The sequence below is a fragment of the Dermacentor silvarum genome, chromosome 8 (genome assembly GCF_013339745.2).
Source record: "Dermacentor silvarum isolate Dsil-2018 chromosome 8, BIME_Dsil_1.4, whole genome shotgun sequence".
NCBI lineage: Eukaryota > Metazoa > Arthropoda > Arachnida > Ixodida > Ixodidae > Dermacentor > Dermacentor silvarum.
The window spans coordinates 132,016,002-132,032,573 of NC_051161.1; the positions used below are offsets into that span (position 1 = coordinate 132,016,002).

Sequence of the window (16,572 nt, forward strand, 5' to 3'; positions counted from 1 at the left end):
ATTTGAACCCGTGACCTCGTGCTATATCAGCGTAACGTGATAGCCACTGTTAATATTATCTCACGTGCTGTAGTGAACGCGAGCTACAACAAGCCTTGTGTTTGCGCTGTATCTGCAGGGACCGAAAGTCGTACATTCTAGCGCACAAGTTTTTACGCAACGATGATGGACGGAAAAAAAACGTATTACAGAGGACTGCACAAATGAAGTGATTCGTGATTCTTACTTCTTGACAGTATAGCTGTGTACTCTTTTCACTAAAGATGACCCGACGGACTGGCGATCAGTCTTGTGCAGTCGCGCACATCAAGTTGAGAATTTCAGCAAACTGTGCAAGTTGGTACATGGGTATACTGTGACGTTAACTATACAGCCCGGTACAGACTTGCATGGGACTCCAGAGCTGCGTGCAGCTGCTGCACGTGACCTGGGATAAAGTGCAACACTATGCCATTGACACATCGATCTGAAATATTGACTAGGCCAGTACGTGCAGATTCTTCCTTACCTACGATACAACGAACCGCATGCAGCGGGGATACACAGAAAAGAGAACTGGATGACCCGACGGGGCTTCCGTAATTGCGTGCATCTGAATGCCATAGAAGACTTGCTCCCTTTCACACCTGGCCACCCTCGAACATACTGCACGGCGTGAACGATTTCACAGGGGGCGCGCGAACACGAACACGTGTCTCACGCAACGTGCACGCAACTAACCACCCCCGGAGTATATAGTAAGCAAGCTGAACGTCCAGGTGTGTGCAGCGGCTATGGCTTGAACCGCATGAAACTCGCCGACCCTCGTTAAACACGCCATCGGCACCTCCCCTCGCATTACACTCCCATGGCGTTTGTTGCCGAATCCCGTGACCCCGAGACGGTGTCGCCACTCGGTCTGCAAATCGTGGCGCCGTGGTGTCGCATGACGCACGTGTGGGAACGCCTTTTCACGTACGCTGCCTTTGCGTGCAGCTTCACCATATACACGCCCGAACGATCGAGTGTGGGGCGCGATCCGCGTCTCCACGGGTCACTAATTCCCAGTAAAAGCAGATTATGAGAGTATGACGAGAGAAATATGCGATCGTGATGAAAACGGAGTATATATAACCCTTTTTAATCGTAACCTTAGTACTTGTGACGGTAAATATGCTTTAACCAATTCTTTCGTGCTTGTGCGTCGCTTAATTTGTGCAGCATAAGAACAGCACATGTAATTGTGATAGTTGCAGATATTGGGTTTCTGTTCCAGTTTTAGAGAAAACCACGACAACCCTGGCATTCCGTCACATGGACCAACCAAGACTCCAGGGGGTCGAGCCAAAGTAACGTGTTGAGCAGCGAAATGCCATCAAGCAGAATGGAGACACGAAAACCGAGACGAAGACGCAAAAATATGTGAATACAAAGCAGTGGATTCCTAGATTAACTTGATTTTTGTAGTGCCTTTGGTATTGTCTCGTTCGCAGCCTGTACAGGCATTCCCCTTTTCAAAACATATTCATCAACTGGCTTAACCAGCTACCCTTGTGAACTGATGTTAAAAGTCATTCACAGTGTCATCGTCTCATGCCCCCCACAATGAAGAGAGAGAGAGAGAGAGAGAAAAAAAAAATGTTTGCATGCGAAGATTTGTCGAGCTTCTGACTCTCAATTATTATAAGAGCAAAAAAAAAAAAAAACGGACAAGAATGAAAGCAGGAACTGCAGACAGGATATACGGCAAATATCACTACACGGCCCGATGTCGTTGTTGGCTCGTGTCCCTGATTGTCTTTAACTCACGAAGTGAAGTGAATGGAAACTTTATATACGTTTGCCACCAGAAGTCCAATGAAAGGGACCATCGCTTTCCGGGGTTCCTCTCGCAGCTGCCGGATGGGCTCTTCGAAAAAAGGATGCGCGTATACGTGCATATACGCACGACTTGGTCAATTAGCCGAGAGCGCGGGCGACGAGACAGAAGCGGCTTTGCGTAGCCGCTAAACGAGAAAGCCTCGCCACAGTCTGCGGCGTCAAAGGACCACGTGATGCGTCGTCGTCATGCGAGCAACGACTCTTAATTTACAGCGCCCCCTAGCGGCCACCGCGCAAAGGCTTTTTTTCATTCAAAAAGGCAAGCGCCTACATAGAAACTACGAAGCGAACTTCGAGCCTTTTTTCCCTTCAAACGTTTCGAGCCAGTGCGCGCACTATAGCTCAAAAAGTTTCACGCGTGCATCTCGACGGGCACAGACACGTTCTCTTCGAGCCACTGCATGCTCGTCTGGAAGTTGACAAAGTCGTTTCCTCGCTCACCTTTTCAGGCCGGCGCCCGGTGGAGGGAGGCATATAGTACATATAGTGCGGGATTGCCCTATTGCCATGCTCACAAATGCCCGACAGATGGCGCAACTGGTCTTCAATGTTTTGTGTTACGTGTATATGCAATTCGTACCTATGTGCCGAGGAAAGTAATTCGCCACGACGCAATCTCAGCGTAGTGCAGAGTCGAATATGTCTCCTGTCGGTTTTGTGTATATACCCCTCGGTTTTCTATATATACCACGGAACGGAATGCATGCTGTGCGACTATGCGTGACTCTCTCTCGATCCTTCTGGCATTTCGTGGCGTCTCAAGATTCAAAAGTTTGTTAAGTTTATCTATATATACGGAAGGCGGGTGTCAAGATTCGGCGTGAGGTGGAAAACGACTCCCTATATATATGCAGGGAACGAGCAGCGTTTCCCGATGGAAACTTCTTTCTTCAATGGAGAAGCCTCCTGCAATGGAAGTTCATGAATTACAAAATAACGCAGCAGCCACGACACTTGAAAAAAGACAGAAATGTTTGCCGTCGAGTATAGCGGATAAATCACAAGCGTGCGTTGAATTCATGTCGCTTCAGAAAAACCCAATTGTTCGCGTGGCAGTTTCTTCCTACCAACATTCACTCGGACCAACACGCTACGTGCAGCATGTTTTGAATCTCTCATGCACGATCGCTTGGTGTTTGTAGCGGCAACTCGATCATAAAAATGAAAAGAAACTGAAATAAAAAAAAATCGCGGAAGTAAAGAATTGACATGACATACATAGCCGGCAGACGTGCCTTTTCTATGGGCGCGCCACTCTCGAGGAAACTTATAGGTGTAGCATTGAAAGCAAACCTGCCACGTATACATATTCAGAGGGGAAATGTGTACTAAACGTGAGTCACGCAAAAAATGCACAATATCTCAAAAAAGAAAAGGGCTCGTAATATATTAAGTGTTGCGTGACCGCGGCTCTTCCCCTAGCTCAATATATTGAAAGGAATCACGCGGCTTTAAATCGATTGCAAAAAGCGAAGAAGCCGCATTCTGGCATGAACGATTGCTCTATCGAGTTGGAGTGTAAAAAGCCCGGAAGGAAAACAATACCTGACTTCGAGGCTCTAAGTTTGCTATATGTTTACTACGTTCGCTTTGCCAAGGAAAAAAAAAGGATATTATTGGTCTTTTTAGTGTGATAGCTCATGTAGGGAGGAAGAATTCTTTGTAATTTGAAAAAAAACAACCATCTTTTCTGTATTCGTTGCCTTACAACCACGCAGGCGTGTAAACGCATTGGCGAGTATGCCACAAACAGGACAAAATGAGTGAACGCCAGGCACCTCATCTGAACGACTGTACGTAAAGCCAGTATCTGTAAAATAACGGTCCTAGTTGCAGGCGTTAAATGCAGACTACGCTATTTCGATTACGTTTCTGTGGTGCAACATTCTGGTATCATGTTTCTTGGCAGGCATGCCATCCCCGATGACAAATTAGGGGACGAAAAACCACAAAACAAGTCCTGAGCAATAAAGACACTGAATGGCAAAACATGGGTGAATCATTGTGCCTGCGTGTGATTCACTATCAGCCGTGACGGTCACAATGGAGAAGAGTGCGCAAATTATACTTCATTCCCTGCACGTGACGCTCCTTCTACACGCGTATATAGGAGGACATCGTCGGCACGAATGCCTCGATTATAGGAGCAACACCTTCACGTCTTGCATGGGGCTGTGCATTCAGTCTCCCTGCTTTTTATATACAGCGAAGCCGTATATGGCTAACCGATTCGTCCGTCCGTCGTGTGTACGCATAAACTATCATCATCAGTAAAGGCTCGAGCGTCGTCGTCTTCTTTCACAGCTGGCTCTGTTGCCGCTCATCATTCCAGCGTAGAATTTCACTTCTCTTCGGACGTCGTACAATGGGGAGGCCGCCTTTACGGGGGTATGATCCATTGCTTAAGGGGGTATGAGCCATTCATTGTTTTACGTGACGGACAGATTTAATTTGGAAGCAATATAATTTTGAAGGATCACAAGCGGCAATGCGACAGCGGCGGACTGCGGGCACCGTCAGTGACGTCGTTTTCTCCGTCGCAGCCGAACGTGCTGTGTAACCTCATTAATAAACACAAAGACGTAACCAATAATTAAAAAAGAGTTAATTGTACCGTCGCGATTAACCTAGTGATAAATACTGGGCCGCACGTTTCAGCTTCGCTGGTTAACCGCCCGTGCAGAGTGCTTGGGCGGTGATTTTTTCTTTCTTCTAAGTTATTGCTAACTTCAGGTGTTCAGCGATTGTTCTCTAATGAATGCAAATAGGGCGTTCGCAATTTTTCTTCTGTCACTATCGCGATTGTGACCATTTCAAGACAAATAAATGTTACCTGTGGTTGAGGAAGGAATGCTCGCTGAAGATTAACTGTAGTGCGCGGGAATGCGCTGGAAATTTGTGCCAACTTTTACGAAGGCTACGCCATCTATAAAATCCAGAACGCGAATATAAAAATTAGCACTAACATTTTCGTTTGCGTTCTCGCTTTTATAGATAGCCGCCCTCCATATAAAGAAAACGGACGGTTAGCGTTTCCGCTCTCGTGTACGTTTTTTCTGTCTTTTTGTTGTCCCTTCGCGTTCGCCAATAATGTATACAGTCCATACCAACCAAACAGGCCAAACACCAGCACGTATCTTCAAAGCAAACTCATATAAGCGTTTTCCACGAGCCCTCATTCTGTCAAATTTGCGTTCTCTTTGACGCTTATTTAGTGGCAGTATAATATATCATCTGGATTATGATATGCAGCGTAATTATCTCCTCATATATGGGCTTGAACTGCATTTTCCCTAGGAAACGAAGAAGAAAAAAGTTCATCCTGTGCGAATCGCTGAAATGCACAAAAGCGCATGTTTCAATATTGCCAGCCATCAATGTCCATGGCCTGTGTGCAGACAATAATGTGCATGGCGTCGCCCCTTGAATTTATATAATATATATTTAATTTATATATTATATAATTATTATATATATGTAGCACGCTCGAGACGGGTGCGGGTGTGGGAAAGAACGTTTATTGAAGAAAACCGTAGATTATATAGCCCCGAGCAAGGGGGCGTATGTTGCTTCACTTGAGCGTGTGCATGGCTTTGCACAGCGTTATCGCTACGTCACAATATAGAGGAGAACATGGATTTGCCTGATCATGATCACCAGTTGCTCATAGAACTGTGATGCGGACAAAGCGTTACAACAAGTACATGTTATCTCATTCTCTCTCTCTTTCTGTCTCCGTGTGTGTAGGTCGCATCTTACTGGATATTCCGTGCAAGGTGTGCCTGGATCATTCTTCTGGAAAGCACTATGGGATATTCGCCTGCGATGGGTGAGTGTGTAGTCGCTATGCCTAACGTATTGTGCGTGTCCGAACAAAGTGAACACGGTTCCTGGATCTAAGTGTCGTTGCGGGCAACCTAGCATAGTTTTCAAAACGCACTTCGCTATATTCTGCAACCATTGTAATTGTGCGCGCATGCGTACTGAAACTGCAAAGCTACTTTATACAAGACAGTCGAAGAGTTCAATTAAAACACAACAGGAGCCGAAGCCGTAAGGCCTATTAAAAACGCAGCTTGTTTCATTACGTGCTGTCTTACCGGCTTCAGTCGTTTGAGTCGAGTCCAGTCAGCTCCTTGCAAAAGCCCCTGTCCCGCGGACGCACTGTCGTCATAGGCTTAAACGTGTATACCGGCCGGAAGTGACTGGCGAAGATAATCAATTTCTTGCTTTTTTTTGGCAATGCAAAGTTTTTTTGCGAATCGCATGACGTCACTGAACCGGGGATACGTGACTCGCGCTGGTCCGCTGCACACACAACGCCCGCAATACGAAATTATTCCTTATCGCCACCGATAAGGCCGTGAACGCATATAGCCAAATTTTCGTCAAGGAAGGACCTACCTGTGTGCACCCTAGTGAAAACGTGCCCCTGGCGCATGAAAAGGGGGAGGCGAACGCGATCAGCTGTGTTACCACAGAAGATATAAAAAAGAAGAGCAGAGGAAAGAAAAGAAAAAAAAAAACGGGAACGTTTCACGAAGCTCGCGTTTCATTCTTCAAAAGTCGGTCGGCTGCAGCCTTAGATGGCGACGATGATAATCGTAATGATAACGAAAGTGTAATATAAGGAAAGAAATTTGTAAAATTTTGGGAACCGAGCGCGGATTTTACTGAGCCCGAAACGAAGCCGAAGCCCCGAGCGGAGCTTGTCCCTTCCAGAAAAGTAGAGGCAGGGGGTCCCCCCGCCTTGCAGCTGGAAATAATGGGTGACGGGCCGTCCCACCCCTCGCTTTAAATTCACGAGGAGAGGAAAGGAGGGGGAGGGGGAGGGGCACAGGGGGGACTGGACTGCGGGGTGTCGAGCGAGGGGGCTCGACGGCGAAAGAAGCAGTGAGGACTGCTGCGGACATGGCGCGAAACCGTACAAAGCTTTCACGGACTCGGGCGTTGCTGCCTGTAGCTGGCGTCAACCCCGCACCCTAGCATAATGACTACGAGAACCCTCCTCGCGTCTTTCCCCCTCCACCACTTATTCCCTAAATGCGACCGTGAATATCCGCTGCTGCGCGCTTTGTCGTTGGCTGCTGCGAAATCAGGTTCGGACCGTTTCCTCTCTCGGTCTAACATTTGGCTAACGCCGGAGTTGGTGAAGTACAAGCGAAAAATAAAAAAAAAGGCAAGGATAAAGGGAATCATGCAACCTCCCGCAGGGATAGCCTGTTTCAAATCCCGCTGTTTCCTCGCGAACGAACGGAGCGCGTGAAAAGTGCCCATGGGACTCAGGTGGCTATATATTTGTACGCGTAAGCCTTACATATACGTGTGTTCGTAATAACCTCTTATACGCTGAGCATGCGCTCTGGCGTGAAGGATGGTTCGGCTCTGAAGTTAGGGAAATGTACAGTCTGTGTCTGAAGAAACGAAGCCACGAAGAGAGTGAGCTTTACATGCGATTCTTACCAGGTTAACAATAAGTTCGTACTTGCCGTGAGTTCTTAAAGAAACGATCTCAACTTTTCTTGCAACACTTGCGCGCGGTAAGCTGTATAACACGCGTGCCTCTAGTACAAGCGTGCGGTAGTTTTGAGCCATCTTGCAACGTTATTTGGCAAGTGGCGATGCACGCATGACGACAAAACGCGAGCCTTTCAATCCGCTTTTCTATTTTTGGACCATCTCAAACGGAGGGGCGACAACTAACTCATGCTCGTATTTACTGCGTACAACGGTAACCTTATACCGACCGATTTATTTCCGGCCGTCTAACTTCTAGCTCCTAATATCGAAGGCAGTGGTTGAAGGGGGTCGAACGTTTGGGCACGAAGCACAGAGTTGCTTGGCGAGGGATATCTAGCCTTCCATAACGTTGATCGCTGCCCCTACTGGCGCAGTGTAGCTATTCCAAATATAACGCTGGTGAAAAGAGCTGTGCGCGGTCTAAAAAGCTGTCTTTATAACTTGGCACACGCGAGCGCGCGGAAATCTGAATGGACGAGGGAGCCCGAGTGAACAAAGCGACGCAAAGTGTAGCAGAACTTCGCCACAGGAGGCGCGACACAGGAGCTGGCTCGACACTATACAACACATATACGGCGGCTCAAAGCCATCAGGGCACGCGTAAGCCATCCGGTCGAATACTCTCTCCCGGCGTGCAGGATCAAACAGCGGCGGATTATAGAACACGCCACCCTTGTGCTTTCTGTCTCCAGAGTTGAGCTTTATAATTTTTCTTTGTGTGTGTTTGTGTCGTGTCTACGAGGCCGGTTTCGCACGAACGAACCGTTTGAGTGGGCGCTAAGCCGGCGGGCGCGTTTTGTGCGGCCATTTCACGTCAGATTCGGCGGCCCAGCGCACGCGCGCCGCTGTGACAGTTGCGTGCAGCACGGCAGAGGCTGCAGATTAGCGGCCCGCAAGGGAGAGAAGGAGGAGAAAAGGAAAAAAGCACGAGGGGTATATAGCCAAGCGCCACCGTGAGATCGCCTATAGCTTCCCGATGCCACAGAAAGGTCCCGCGTCGCTCTTGAACGGCGCGCGGAGAGGGGCGTACAGTCTGCAGTTGCATGTGTCACGGGCTGATTCAACAGGCTCAGCGACAGCGATAGAATCGGCTTCTTGAAAGTGAGGAAGGATGTCATACAGCGCGCAACGTCTTGCGGGAACTGTTCGCCACTGAGCCGGCGCAACAAGCAGCCACAGCGACATCGCCAGCGGGGAAGAGGCAGAATAGCTGCATGCGCAGGACTGGCCCGGAACACTTAGCAAAGGCTGGCTTCCGGGCCTTGCCCACATTGGCGCCCAGCGTGGGGTACTAGTGCGTAACTAAAGTGTTCATTGACACAGGTATCGCGCATTGAGCGTGCCTTGTCCGTAGGCTCCTGTACATTGAAGCTACAGCCGCCGTCCTTGCTTGACTAGGGTAGCAATATCAAAGTCCAGTCTTCAGACGACTGGCGAGCGCGGCCCTATCTAGCTCACAGTAGCAGCTGTATACTCTCCGGATTGACGAGGCGACATTATCGCCACATGTAGTACTATACGGTATGCCGTGCCACGCTTCTACGAGCATGCTCCGCTCGTCTTTCGGGTTGTGTCCCACCCACGTGGTACTGCACCGATGATGATATAGCCAGTGGTTGTGGCCCCCTGGTGAGCGGTCGCGAAAACGCCGCTGCGAGGGCGCGTGCATGCAATTGGCATAATTGCGTAGCTTGACATAATAACGCCCGGTCGCTTAAGGGGGAGCATGAATGGGGCACGAACGGGAAAGGAGGGCAAAGCTATTCGCGAGCGTCGTGGATGGGGAGTCGCGGGAAGCGGGGAGTGATTTGGGGAGCTCGGTGACGGCGACTGCGAGTGACATATGGCGCGGCGCCATTGTCTGCGTCTCAGTGGTGGCGGATAGGTCGCTTGACGGGAGTGGGGGCTTCATTTTTTTTTTTTGAACCGGGAGGGGAGGGTGAGAGGTGGATGATGGCGCGGCAGACTTGATGTGCGTGACCCAGTGGCGGCCGCACTAAGTACGCCTTCTCTCGGACGAAAAATATGCCTTAACATGGACACATGTAAAGCTTATTATGGTGTAGTCGCGCACAACAGCCGCTTCTGTTCGAGTACAGGGAACAACCGAGTATTTAGCGGCTACATCAGTCTGTATCTAAAAGATTTCTTTTTTTTTTCGCCACAGCGAAGGGACAAAGATCCTCCGCCAAGCGACCTCTTGGAATTTTCCTGATTAACATTTTGCTCTCTGTCGAGAAGACACACGAAAGAAATAGTCACTGATAATACTATTATAGCCCGTTTCCGCCCGTGTAGGTCGTATTTCCTAATCGATGAATATGGCCTGATGTTTAGAACGAGACGGAACCATTACAAAAACAGTATAACATGTGTTGAATCCCGCTATTGTGTTAGGTCTGTGGAGGAACCGTTCTATACTTGTAAATACCGTCGCTGTCTGCCGAATGTTTTCTTATTTCTTTTTTTCTCCTTCTTGCAGGTGTGCTGGCTTCTTCAAGGTGAGACACATTCCATTATCTACCTCTTCCGCATGTCGCGAACATCATTAGACAAATTGCAAAGTGCGCCTGAGCCAACAAGGGCTTACACGAAACCATGATCTCGTCCTGCGCGCAGCGCTCCATCCGCCGCAACCGGCAGTACGTGTGCAAGGCCCGTGGCGCGGCGGCCAACGGATGCCCGGTGGACAAGACGCACCGCAACCAGTGCCGCGCCTGTCGCCTGCGCAAGTGCATCGAGGCCGGCATGAACAGGGAAGGTCAGTGCGATCGAATACCTTTGTAACATGACCTCCGAAATCGCGGGCGCAGGCAGTGCGCGCGCGATTTTGGAGGCCATGTCTGTCGCAAATCGGTATACTGCGGACACTCGCAAGGTGTAGGAATTAGGCCTTATGAAATGGAAAAATTGTGACCCACTGAGGAGTATCAAGAAGTCACACAGGCAACACTAAGTGTTTCCTCTGTGGCTTCGTGCTGTACCCGTGAGTGGATAACAATATTTCCTTTGAAGTAATCTTCGTATATATATGTATAGCCGAGATCTTGACACAATTAGACCGTCATCTCACGTTCAACCGCATCTTCGTCTACGGCATTTTCGACAAAGTTGATCTCCGAAATTTATAAATGTGATTCGAGACAAACTGTCAGTTTTTTTTGCTGGCGAAGATTCAGAACAATGGCGGGCATGTAGCGTTGTACGATAATTCCCAATAAGCTGTTTTATTAGGTAGATATCGAGAAATAGCAACATGCGTGTTGTAATTTCGTTATCCACGCGTAAGTAAAGATGTGAACAGCGTGAGCGTAACAGCAGATGTGAAATATCCATCCTTAAAATCGGCAGCGAAATACACAGATGTTTCACGTACTTTCCTCGCGCAGCGCCTAACTAAAGCTTTCCTTGGAAAACGCAGCCTGGAAAGCCAATTCTATTCGGTACTGGCATTTAGAAACAATCTTAAAACTGAAGATTAACACTGACCATTGAAAAGTTCTGCAGTGGCTATACGTGGGCGTTAACTACTTCAGAAGCTAATGGGAGAAGTTTAAGTGATTGGGTATCGTTACTGGTGCATGGTTATCACATAATATCTGAAGTCCGCCACCGTCATAAATCTTGGCCGTCAACCCCCTCCCCCCTTTTGTTTGTCGCATTCCCCACTATTGTTAGTTTAACACAGCCGTCGCCGAAACACTTGAGATACTGAAGCAGTGACTGTTGTTTACCAGGAGACACTGAGTACAAGTGTCCGTTGCATTCTCTTGACGTAGCTGTTCAGCACGAGCGCGGACCTCGGAACTCGACGCTACGCCGTCAGGTGGCGCTGTACTTGAAAGAGGGCGGGCTGAGGCCCCCGAGCTTCGGGCCTCCGGGTCCCTCCTCCGCGCTGTCACCTGGCGGAACCGCCGGGGTTCTGAGCGCCGCCGGAGCAGCGGTGGCCGCGGCGGGCGCCGGTAGCCCGTTCGTCGCTTTCCACCCGGCGCTGCTGGGCTCCGCGGGCGTGACACCCGATGCCGCATGCAGCGTTGCGGCTGCCGCTGCCCTTTACTCGTCGCCGGCGCTGAGGCCACTGCCAGGAGCGGGACTCTGCCATCCGACGCCGAAGGTATGCGCCAGTGCTGTAAAGGACTATACAGGTGCCGTGCGGTGAGCTGTACTGCCTGTGGCTTAATGCAGCGGTGGTCCCTCTTCTTATCAGCGCCAAGTTGTTGGAATACAGCATTCACACTTGCACATTTTTAAGACGCTGACAGAGACAGTCTGACGTAGGGATGTCTGCGACATAACAGCGAAGACCTCCCAGTGCATACAGCAAGGCGTGGTAGCTACTGCAGTACTGCACTAAGGTACAGGGACAGTTCACACACACGTGTCAGGTTGAAAGGAAAATAGCAAAGCGCGCCCTGAATAATATAACGATTCTACTGAAATGTGAGTCCTTTTCGCGCTTCGTCAGTATATTTAGCTCAGGTGATGCTCCGCCCATCTAATCACCGTAGGTCAGACGACCATGAACGGTGGATGATAAAATGAATGGAATTTAGAGCAACATCAATCTGCATTATGCCTTCCGGTGTTCTTTATCGGAACCAGTAAAAAAGTCCCGCGGGTTACAGGCTTATAACTGATTAAGGTGCAAATACGTGTCGTAATTTCCGCAATCGGTGGGAGATGGTCGGATCACCATGTTCGCTCTTTCATATAGCAATGCCAACGCATCACGTGCCGCTATATATATATATATATATATATATATATATATATATATATATATAAACAATGAAGAAACTACAGCTAAGTCTCCGGGGTCCACGGCGTCTTGTCGGAAGTGCAATAATCGGAAGCTCTATGAGAACAAGGTGAACTGCGATCTTCCCAATCCATGAAGCGCTATCCAGTACATTAAAAAACACTAAAGGAAAACTTTAGATCGAGCTAGATTGAAAAATTAGGCTACCGAAATAAAATTTGTCACTGCGTGCGAGCGAAAAATGTTTTTGTAAAAGAGAAAATGACGAAAATGGCAAATCAGTGGTGCCACCTGTGGTGGGCTATGGTACCTCTCCTGTGCCGTCAGCACTGGGCGATTCACAGAGAGCGCCTGAGACAGGGGACACGTGGAGATTGCGTCAACTCGCCCGTTTTGGCGCCGGTGGTTTGAATTGAGCAGCAGCGGAACCTTGTGCGCCAATCTTCTACTCAACGAAGTGCCATAGTGGCACGCAGAAAACGTTGATAGACTTCGTGACGAAGTCGATTTACCTAGCACAGCTTAGTATTATCCTTTAGTGTCCCTTTAAGTACCAAGAGCGCATACGGTACAGTAACCCCCACAGTGCTTGTCACGCATGCTCCCAGTATAGTAGCTTGTTCTTTATACACACACACACACACACACACACACACACACACACACACACACACACACACATATATATATATATATATATATATATATATATATATATATATATATGTGTGTGTGTGTGTGTGTGTGTGTGTGTGTGTGTGTGTGTGTGTGTGTGTGTGTGTGTGTGTGTGTGATACGCATTACACACATGTGCATTCGGATATGACACAGAACAGCTCACGGTGGCAACTTCCACATTCGCAGTACCCTCACGAATTCCTGGCCGCCTTTCCGGAAACCATCTGCGAGTCTGCGGCGCGACTCCTCTTCATGAACGTCAAGTGGATGAAGACTGTGACGGCAATCAACTTGCTACCGATGAAGGATCAGGTAGGGGAGGAGGCCTCGTTGCTCGTTCCGTCGCTTCGCTTCGCGTATACGCGCAGATACATACATTTCTGTGTCAAGCACCGATAAGTATTGCGCTTTACGAAGCCCGGCACGGGATATTGGTTCTGCATGGATTGGACTATGTATGCGAGGATTAGGCGAAAGTGGCGCTTCATATCATCATGCACTGGACGACGAAGAGAGAGAAACATTTTGCCCGAATAACGTCTGCATGAGACTTCGTTGCAGGTGGATATGCCTCGCAAACTTGCAATATGTGGAGTAAAGTAATTAGTGCAAGAAACATGATTAGCGAAGTTTTGTAAATTATTACATTATGCATTTGTGGTTCTCGTGGAAGTAATGCCAGCATTTTCGAGTAGCCTGGTTGAAGGATTGGAATTGTGATACCTTCTACAGGTGATATCGAAAAATTATAAAGAGAAAATTCTACGAACGCACAAGATGCCGAATAGGCCGATGGCTGATTGGCTTTTACTGACCGTGCCAGTTATGTGAACTATCCGACTGCGGTAATAAGATAGTAGCTATTGCGGTAAAGAAATAGCTATCAAACACATCCGTGAATTTTTTACCGGGCGGATATTATATATAGAAAATGCATCGGCGAGAATTTTCTGTCAGTCATATTGAATTTGCTCGGAAGTTTAATGATGTTTAACTAATCAACAAGAAAAAAGTAAGGGATATTCGAAATTATAACGTGGGAAAGATTGAGGAAGCCGTAAAATATGGACGCAGCATTAAATCAGTAAGAAGAAAGCTTGGCATAGGACAAGGCAAGATGTATGCACTGAAAGATAAGCATGGTAATATCATCAGCAATTTCGATGACATAGTAAAAGCAGCGGAAGAATTCTATACTGACCTGTACAGTGCCCAAAACAGCCAAGCTACTTTCATTCAAAATAGTGATGAACCGGATACAGAGGCTCCTTCTATAACTAGCGCTGAAGTTGGAAGGGCCTTGAAAGACATCACCAGGGGAAAAGCTGCTGGAGAAGATGGAATAACAGTAGATTTATTCAAAGATGGAGGAGATATCATGATTGAAAAGCTTGCGGCCCTTTATACGCAATGCCTCACAACTTCATGTGTACCAGAGAGCTGGAAGAACGCCAACATTATACTAATCCATAAGAAGGGAGACGTTAAAGAACTGAAGAATTATAGACCCATTAGCTTGCTTTCAGTATTGTATAAAATATTCACCATGATAATTTCCAATAGAATCAGGGCAACACTTGACTTCAGCCAACCAAGAGAACAGGCTGGCTTCAGGAAGGGATATTCTACGATGGATCATATCCATGTCATAAATCAGGTAATCGAGAAATCTGCGGAGTACAATCAACCTCTCTACATGGCTTTCATAGATTATGAAAAGGCATTTGATTCAGTAGAGATACCAGCAGTCATAGAGGCATTGCGTAATCAAGGAGTACAGGAGACATATGTGAATATCTTAGCAAACATCTACAAGGATTCCACAGCTACCTTGGTGCTCCACAAAAAAAGTAGAAAGTTACCTATCAAGAAAGGGGTCAGGCAAGGAGACACAATCTCTCCAATGCTATTCACTGCATGCTTAGAAGAAGATTTCAAGCTCTTAGACTGGGAAGGCTTAGGAGTGAGGATCAACGGCGAATATCTCAGCAACCTTCGGTTTGCAGATGACATGTTGTCCTATTCAGCAACAATGGAGACGAATTGCAGCAAATGACTAATGGCCTTAATCGAGAAAGTGTAAGAATTGGGTTGAAGATGAATATGCAGAAGACAAAGATAATGTTCAATAGCCTGGCAAGGGAACAAGAATTCAGGATCGCCAGTCAGCCTTTAGAGTTTGTAAAGGAGTACGTTTATCTCGGTCAATTACTCACAGGGGACCCTGATCACGAGAAAGAAATTTACAGAAGAATAAAATTGGGTCGGAGTGCATACGGCAGGCATTACCAAAGCCTGACTGGGAGCTTATACCACTGTCGTCGAAAAGAAAAGTGTACAATCATTGCATTCTGCCGGTGCTAACATATGGGGCAGAAACTTGGAGGTTAACAAAGAAGCTCGAGAACAAGTTAAGGACCGCAGAAAGAGCGATGGAACGAAAAATTATAGGACTAACGTTAAGAGACAGGAAGAGAGCGGTGTGGATCAGAGAACAAACGGGGATAGCCGATATTCTAGTTGACATTAAGCGGAAGAAATGGAGCTGGGCAGGCCATGTAATGCGTAGGATGGATAACCGGTGTACCATTAGGGTTACAGAATGGATACCAAGAGAAGGGAAGCGCAGTCGAGGTCGGCAGAAAACCAGATGGGATGATGAAGTTAGGAAATTTGCAGGCGCAAGTTGGAATACCCTAGCGCAAGACAGGGGTAATTGGAGATCGCAGGGAGAGGCCTTCGTCCTGCAGTGGACATAAAATATAGGCGGATGATGATGTATTACTCCGTTCGTAAGGCCTTCTGAGGTCTGTTTTGTTCAATCCTTGAAAAAGAAAAACTTATTTCTCCCAGGTACTCCTACTGGAAGAAGGATGGCGGGAGCTGTTTGTGCTGTCGGCGGCGCAGTTTATGCTTCCCATCGAAGTGGCGCCGCTTCTTGCCGCAGCCGGTAAGAAAACTGAGGTAGAACATCAATCTAGAGATGACATTGTGGTTCTTACATCGTTGTTGTTCTTGTTGTTGTTGTATTTGGTGAATATCCCGGTTTTACTTTCCGCTGCATTGCCCACACAGCGTCATTAAAGTGGCGAATCGGGCTAATTGATGGTATGCATTCACTGTTAGAAAAAATGGCGAATGGACAAAGTCGACTGAACAACACAGGGCGTGTGCTTGCTACGAAATGAAAATGTTTTATTATATATATATATATATATATATATATATATATATATATATATATATACATCAACAACCTAAATCATGCGCTTTTATAAATGGCGAACTGAAGTGCCAGCACGCGGACGACGGTCAGATCCCAAGACCGAAATTATGTGCTACTGCACATACGCCATCTATCTCGCTTCTTGCGTGTGCGCGGCTCACACACGTGCTTTTGTTGTCGTTTATGCAAAACGGTGCCGGCGATTTCGAGCGCTCACTGATCCGCTTGTTTTGAAGAAAACCCTCGATCTGTCCATGCCTTGGCGAGCAGCCGCACTCTCGACAGTGCTGGGACAAATTGAAAGCTGGTGTTCTTTAAATAAATTCCTGCTTGTACTTCGGCTCATTGCAGAGTGTAACAAATAAACGCTGTCTGAATGCCGTGCGCACGACACCTAGGATTCAGCCGCGCAAACGCATCCAGGCATACAGCTCATCGCACCGAGTTTCGTTACACGGTGGCGGTGCCTGTCGCTTCAGACAACATTTAAATAGCTGTAAAAATTCATATTCACGGAGATTACGTGCGC

The 16,572-nt window shown here is 47.6% G+C and overlaps 1 protein-coding gene across 1 annotated transcript in view; it reads left to right on the top strand.

Annotated features, from left to right (window-relative positions):
- Nucleotides 1–16,572, top strand: part of LOC119462836 (nuclear receptor subfamily 2 group E member 1-like) — a 47,646-nt gene that overhangs the window by 22,250 nt on the left and 8,824 nt on the right. The window contains exons 2-7 of the mRNA XM_037724061.2: nucleotides 5,608–5,689; nucleotides 9,863–9,881; nucleotides 10,000–10,141; nucleotides 11,160–11,494; nucleotides 13,004–13,129; nucleotides 15,671–15,767. Coding sequence (XP_037579989.1) covers nucleotides 5,608–5,689; nucleotides 9,863–9,881; nucleotides 10,000–10,141; nucleotides 11,160–11,494; nucleotides 13,004–13,129; nucleotides 15,671–15,767 — 801 coding nt within the window. The remainder of the gene's footprint in view (nucleotides 1–5,607; nucleotides 5,690–9,862; nucleotides 9,882–9,999; nucleotides 10,142–11,159; nucleotides 11,495–13,003; nucleotides 13,130–15,670; nucleotides 15,768–16,572) is intronic.